At 46.3% G+C, this 7,778-nt stretch overlaps 1 protein-coding gene across 1 annotated transcript in view; it reads left to right on the plus strand.

The window, feature by feature from the left end:
* Positions 1-6,399: 6,399 nt before the first annotated feature.
* LOC119359327 (actin-depolymerizing factor 9) overlaps positions 6,400-7,778 on the plus strand; it is a 5,687-nt gene continuing 4,308 nt past the window's right edge. The window contains exons 1-2 of the mRNA XM_037625578.1: positions 6,400-6,517; positions 6,643-6,908. Of these exons, the coding sequence (XP_037481475.1) occupies positions 6,515-6,517; positions 6,643-6,908 (269 nt within the window). The 5' untranslated portion in view covers positions 6,400-6,514. The remainder of the gene's footprint in view (positions 6,518-6,642; positions 6,909-7,778) is intronic.

Here is a 7,778-nt window from a genome sequence, read left to right on the forward strand (position 1 = left end):
GGCACCGACCAGCAGGCCCGGAAGGAGGAGAAGGCGCGCGCCCGTCCGTCTCATGTCCGCGCCGACACAAATCCGACTAAAAAATGGGTCAGCGGGCGGACGCCAAACGAACACGCGTCCGTTTAAGTCAGCGCGTTGGGACAACTTTTCTGACCGCGTCAATCCAACCGAACGCCAGCGGATGAAATGAATCACCCCGTTGAAATTGCTCTAAAAGAGCACATATCAACAAACAAAGAAAGTGAACATGCGTACCACCCCACCGACGGCACCCGCATCCGTGCATGGTAAGAGGATTAAAGGGAAAACAATGGCGCACACATTATCTTCGGACATAATGTACTTAATACGTATAACCGTTGTTGCCACTCTTCCAAGACGTAGAGAGTGAAATGGTTCATTCTTCCAGGATGTGTGACCTATGGGCTGCAGTATGGCGAGCGCCATACAGCGAGAATACCTAGACAGTAACAACGTACTCACAGATACAATCTTAAAAACCAAACGATGAAAGTCATGAGACCATAAACCGTAAAAAGTATACCATTAACAACCTCAAGTATTATATTTCAATTACATCAGCTCATGCCAGTTCAGGTGACACCACACATACGAACCGAGCACCACCCTTAAAAAGAGAACAAATCGAGAAGCAACCTCCCAGTGATCTCCTAACCGGCCACATACAACAGACCAAGAGCGGCTAAACTGTGCCAAACCTGATAACACCAAACTGGATGAACCGAGCACCACGACATTGCCCAAAAAGGATCGAGAAGTAGCATCCCTAAGGACCTCCTAACCAACCACCGACAGCACACAAAAAGTACCCGGCAAACTGGAGCCGTAAAGCAACGGCCCTCGATAGACCCAGCAACAACACAAGAGAGGCATGACTCAGCGCAGGCCTACAACCAAACGAGAGGCACCCAGCATAATCCGACCCAGCTCAGGCTAATATCCCAATAAGCTGTGGCAAAAAGCCACTCCGAGCAACGCACAAGGCCGTCAACAACACACGAAAGGTGGCAGACCCTCCACCGATCCGACAACATCGGATGAGTGGTATGACCTAGTGCAAGCTAGCAACTGAATGGGAGGTACCCAGCATAATCCGACCCAACGCAGGCCAACAACCGAATATGAGATACCTAGCATAATCCGACCCAGCATAAGCCAACAACCGAGTAAGCCGCGTCGACGGCCACTCCGACCAGCGCACGACGAGGGACATGCAGGTGCAGCCAGAAACATTACAGAATAGGTGGCCCCGAGTATGCCCGCGGCCCACGGGTCATGGACCCTTGAGGCCGTTGGCGTGGTGAGGAACAATCTGGCCCGATTGGACGGGGGTAAAGCTGCCACGTAGACATCGGCGCGGCGCGAGCACGAGTGCCCCCAGGAGACGGGTACTCCAACATTCTTTATAGAAGTAATTTGTCTACTATCAGTGTCATATTTATTAGTGTTATCTCTAGCAACGACAACTTCACCCTCACTCTGTTTCATCCCCATCGTGTACGGCCGATGGATCCTTCAATAGTGGCTGCACCTCCTAAGTCTATTACCTAACTATCTTTCTTGTTAAGCTCTTCTCTGGTACCTCCAAAAGAAAGACGAGATCTCATTTATGGCTTTTTCAGCATCATAGGAAAAAAGAATGAATATAAATTTCCGTATGAATATCTCAACAGAGAGATTATAATGCAGAAATGCGGGGCAATGTTTATGTTTCTTCTTTTTATAACATATAACGCCCTCGATGCGGCTATATCTCCCACGTGTCGAAACACGACTTAGAGACATAACCGCACTGAAAGCAATGTCGCAAGTGAGCTAATCTTCACACAACCCAAATAATACATAAGGGAAAAAGATACATGATTGTCTTAAAATCGCCACTTCACACAAATACATGAATTACATCATCCAGATACACGCATGGTCCGACTATGGAACTAAAATAAAAGAAGACTACCCCAAATGCTACACAGATCCCCGATCGTCCCAACTGGGCTCCACTACTGATCAACTGAAAACGGAACAACATAGCGAACACAATCTTCATCGAGCTCCTCTTTGAGCTTGGTTGCGTCACCTGCTAGTAATATGGGCACCTGCAAACTGGTTTTGGAAGTATCTGTGAGTCATGGGGACTCAGCAATCTCACACCCTCACGATCAAGACTATTTAAGCTTATAGGTAAGGTAAATGTATGATGTGGAGCTGCAGCAAATGACTAGCATATATGGTGGCTAATATACGTAAATGAGAGCGAGAAGAGAAGGAAAAAGCACGGTCGAGAATCTATGATCAAGAAGTGATCCTAGAACAACCTACGCCAAACATAACTCGAACACCGTGTTCACTTCCCGGACTCCGCCGAGAAGAGACCATCACGGTTACACACGCGGTTGATGTATTTTAATTAAGATAAACTTCAGGTTTTTTACAACCGGACATTAACAAATTCCCATCCTCCCATAACCGCGGGCACGGCTTTTGAAAGTTCAATCCCTGTAGGGGTGTCCCAACTTAGCCCATCACAAGCTCTCACGGTCAACGAAGGATATTCCTTCTCCCAAGACAATCCGATCAGACTCGGCATCCCGGTTACAAGACATTCTCGACAATGGTAAAACAAGTCCAGCAAAGTCGCCTGAATGTGCCGACAAATCCCGATAGGAGCTGCACATATCTCATTCTCATGGCACACTCAGATGAGACTAACTACGAGTAAAACCAACCCTCAAGTTTCCCCGAGGTGACCCCGCAGGCAGCTCAATTCGCATCAACACTCAGAGAAGCACTGGCCCGGGGGGGTTAAAATAAAGATGACCCTCGGGAGCGCGACTCCCAAGGGAAAAGTAGGTGGTGGTGAGGCAAATGGTAAAACCAAGGTTGGGCCTTGCTGGAGGAGTTTTATTCAAAGCCAACTGTCAAGGGGTTCCCATTATAACCCAACCGTGTAAGGAACGCAAAATCCGAGAACATAACACCAATATGACGGAAACTAGGGCGGCAAGAGTGGAACAAAACACCAGGCATAAGGCCGAGCCTTCCACCCTTTACCAAGTATATAGATGCATTAATTAAATAAGATATATTGTGATATCCGAACAAAATGTCCATGTTCCAACAAGGAACGAACTCCAATCTTCACCTGCAACTAATAACGCTATAAGAGGGGCTGAGCAAAGCGGTAACATAGCCAAACAATGGTTTGCTAGGACAAGGTGGGTTAGAGGCTCATGGCAATATGAGAGGCATGATAAGCAAGTGATAGGTATCATAGCATAGGCATAGCAAAAGAGCGAGCATCTAGCAAGCAAAGATAAAAGTGATTTCAAGGGTATGGTCATCTTGCCTGCAAAGTTCTCAGTGTTGCCCTGATCCTGATAAGCGTACTCAACGGGCTCCTCGATCATGTATTCGTCTCCCGGCTCTACCCAAGCAAGAACAACAAGCAAAAAGGAACACAATCAACCACGTGCAATGCTCAAGCAACATGATGCAAAACATGGGATGATATGCGGGATGCGATATGTGATGCATATGCATGATTTAGAAAGGAATGATTGAACCTGGACTCAACTTGGAAATCCAAAAGTGCCACTGGAAATAGGGGGTGATTTCGAATCGATATAAAGATCACCGGAATCGGATGCACGGTTTGGAAATGGCAAGCAAAATAAATATGACACCGGTCTGCGATTAACAACAAGTAGCCTTCTAAATGCATCAAGAACAACATGCTACAGCACTCAAACATGGCAACAAAATATATGTCAGGGATCCACTCATGATGCTTGACAAAAGATGAACACTGAGCTATGGCTAATTCAATCAATAGCAGATTCAAACAAGCATGACAAAAGTGCAAACGATAACAGGTTACAGACTTGGTGAAATTAACAGCATGTCAGGAATTTATCATCAGGAAGCAATCTTTAGAGCATGAAAAGTACATGCTACAAAAACATATTATGTCAAATCAAGGCATGGCATGAAGCTACGCAAAGCATATAACAAAAGTCCCTTAGTGACCATGAGCCAAAAGGGATCAGAAAATACAATCGCAAGCATGTGAACATAGCAAAAATATAAACAGATTCAGACTTAGTGAAAAACTGGAGCATGGCAAAACAGATAACGAGTAGGCATATTTACGAGCTCGATGTACACACTATAAGACATGAAATCATAATCTAAGCATACATCCAACAAGTAGACATGGCATAGAAGCTAGACATGGCAAGAACAACAACATAGCATGCACGGATCAACAACAAAAAGCTTGGCAAAATTGCTAAACATGTTAACAATCTGCTAGGGACATTTTATAGCAAAAGTAGAGCTCGATTGACTCAAGCTAGGGTGCTCTATAAATGCAAACAAAGATATGGAGGATAGAGAACCACAATATCTACAAAACATCCTTACTGATCATGTCCAAAAGAGACACGGATCACTAGGAAACAACATGAACATATGGCATAAAAATAATGACAGGGCAAGAACTTAGTGAAATTCTAAGTCCCTGAAATCAGCATCATTGAGTAAGCTACTTTGCATGCTTGTGCTAGTCACCATAAAGATCACAAAAATACATGGCATACACCCCCGTAAAGATGGGATGGCATATTTCAAAACACATGTAGAGCTCAGGATCATAGCATGCATACATTAATCATGGCAAAAATGACAAAAGTGCATTTGCTGAAACAGATCTGAAATTATCCTCACATAGCCCTCTTCCAACAGCATTTCGGGCATCAAGATGAGCTCAAATGAAAATTATGCAGTGAGATGAAATGATGTACTCATCGAGACGAACATTTTGATATGCTACACGCACGAATCGGAGCCACGGTGAGGAAGTTATGATGCAATGAAGATAGCAAAATAATTAGGGTTTCGGGAAGAAAGTCAACCCCAGATCTAGATCCAGATCGGGATCTCGCCGGAAACATTGTTCATCGGAGAAGGACGAGGCGGCTGGAGATGGCGGAGCTCGCGGGAGCTCCGGGACAGCGCCGGCGTGTGGTGGCCGGAGCAAGGCGGGGCCGTCGAGGTCGGACGACGAGGCGGCGCAGAGCCGCGATGGCCGGACTCGAGGCCATGGCGCCTGCGGCGAGACGCCGGCAGGGCTGCTGCCCCGGCGAGGGGAGGCCGGCCGGCGCCGGCGAGCGCGGACGTCGGCGGAGGGCGCCGGTGGAGAGGCGGCGCGATGCGGGCGCCTCGGGCGGCCGCGTGGGAGGAGCGGCGCTGGGCGTGGGCAGCTCGGGCCGGGCGGGCCGGCCTCGGGCCCACAGGGCCGCGGCAGCGCGGGGAGAGAAAGGACGGTGAGGTGGCAGCGCGCGATAGGCTGGCGGCGGCGGGGTGACGTGGCGCGACGTCATTGGCCAGAGCGAGGTGGAGGGCGGACATGTCCGGCGGCGGGGATTTTTGTCCGGTGGCGCGAGGTAGAGGAATGCTAGGGTTAGACCGCAAATTTCGGAGGGGATCACATATTTACAGGTAGAGGGAGCTAGGAGAGTCTCAATGAGGTGCGGTTTGCGGCCACGCAATCGTGATCGAACGACCTAGATGATGGAGGAGGTTTAGGTTGGTTTTGGGCCACTTTGGAGGGGTGTTGGGCTACAACACACACGAGGCCTTTTCGGTCTCTCTCAGTTAACCGTTGGAGTATCAAACGAAGTCCAAATGATACGAAACTTGACAGGTGGTCTACCGGTAGTAAACCAAGGCCGCATGACAAGTCTCAGTCCAAACCGAAAATGTTTAACACCCGCACACGAAAAGAGGTAGAAAGGGACACCAGATGACATAGGAGCGCCGGATTGCAAAACGGACAACAAGGAAAATGCTTGGATGCATGAGACGAACACGTATGCAAATGAAATGCACATGATGACATGATATGAGATGCATGACACGCAAGCAAATACAAGGCAACAATAGCGAATAACTGAAGGACACTTGGCACATTGGTCTCGGAGCGTTACATAATATTTATTCTCTTGGGTGCCTAAGGTCATGTCCAATGCAAGAACACTTATATAGACGCCTTTCACAAGCTTTAATACAAAAAATTATTTTAGAGGAGCCTAGACACCTAAAAGGCACTAAGAATTTACATAAACGTTGAACCTCAAATTAAGAAACAATATCATGATTTGCATTGGGCGATCATGCTTTGGATGGGAATAACTCTCGTACAAGCTAAAAGTTCTAAACATAAAAAATGAGGGACTAAGTCAAGAATAGCCTTGCTTGTTGAGTGGTCGACTCCCCATGACCAAGAGATGCGCATGACCTCAGACGGAGTGCTAATTTCTTTTCAACCTATTTTTCCTCTACCTTCCCTTGTTTCTCGCCCCCCCCATGACATTCCTCTCGCGCAAACCTTCTCCCCCCCTTGCAGCTAGCATCTCTCTCCTTCTCCTCTCTCCCCTCCAAGCTCCATCTCCGGTTTCCCACATCGTGTAGGGGGCTTTGAAGACACACAAAAATGGTGATCTCTCTATCTATCTACCTCTCTCTATATTTATCTCTCTCCCTCTCTTTATTTCTCTTTCTCTCTCTCTCTCTCTGATCTGGTTCTTGATCAATCAATGTGCATGGTCGGATAAATTTTAGGCGAACTCTGCATCTGGTCTGGCTGTGCATGATGACTGCAAGATCAAGTTCTCGGACTTGAAGGCGAGACGAAGCTTCAGGTTCATCGTGTTCAAGATCGATGAGAAGTCGATGGAAATCAAGGTGGAGAGGCTCGGTGAGACTAGTTACGGCTACGAAGAATTCACAAACAGCCTCCCAGCTGACGAGTGTCGCTATGCTGTCTATGACCTCGACTTCGTAACCGACGAGAACTGCCAAAAGAGCAAGATCTTCTTCTTCTCCTGGTATGGGCCTACTTATACCACGTGCGTATTCATGATTGTGATGTGTTTTCTCCCATTGCAACGTAGCCTTAGTCCACCAACTTTTGTTTTTGAACTTCTCAGTCCATCAACTTACCCGCAAAAAATAAAAACAACTTACCCTATAAGAGGCACTACAACAAAAGTGCCAGACTCACGCATCATTACGGAGGTTCTACGGGCATATTCCAACTAACTAAACCAACCCCCCCCCCTCTGATTTTCAGGGGGTGGGCCGATTTCCCCACCCATGGCCAAGTATAAATTGCCAAGTGACTCAACCCACTAATAACTCTGTGTGTGTAGCTTTACTCAGCACTACAATCATTCCTTCTTATTTACTCGTCGTTTTGAATATCCTCAATGTCTGCTATACGATGTTTCACCATAAGTTTTCTTAATCGCATATACTGTTGTTGTAATTCTAGTAGCATAGATTTTTTTCTGCTTCTTCCTCTTTATATAAAAAACTTTTTTATCTTGGAAAATCTCTAAAAAATGTTGTTAGAAGAAGTTCTCACAGTTTCGGGTAAAAAAATCAATTAATATTAGCCAAGTATTTATAGGTAGTCCAAATATAACCATTTGTAGACAACACATCTAAAGATATATATTTTTGCAAAAAAGGAATGCTTGTATTCTAAAACAATATGTAAGTAAAGGCAGGATAAACAAATCGCTGCAAAAAATCCCCTTCAAGCAAATGCTGAAATTTTTCTACAACCACGATCTCATTACATATTAATCATTACCAATCAAGAGGGCCTTCGATATTGCAAGAGCCGTTTGGATCAATGTCAGGGCAAAGTTTTTATGGATAGTTGTCGGTCTCATATATAGAGTGACCCTCAT

This window comes from Triticum dicoccoides, chromosome 2A (genome assembly GCF_002162155.2).
Source record: "Triticum dicoccoides isolate Atlit2015 ecotype Zavitan chromosome 2A, WEW_v2.0, whole genome shotgun sequence".
NCBI lineage: Eukaryota > Viridiplantae > Streptophyta > Magnoliopsida > Poales > Poaceae > Triticum > Triticum dicoccoides.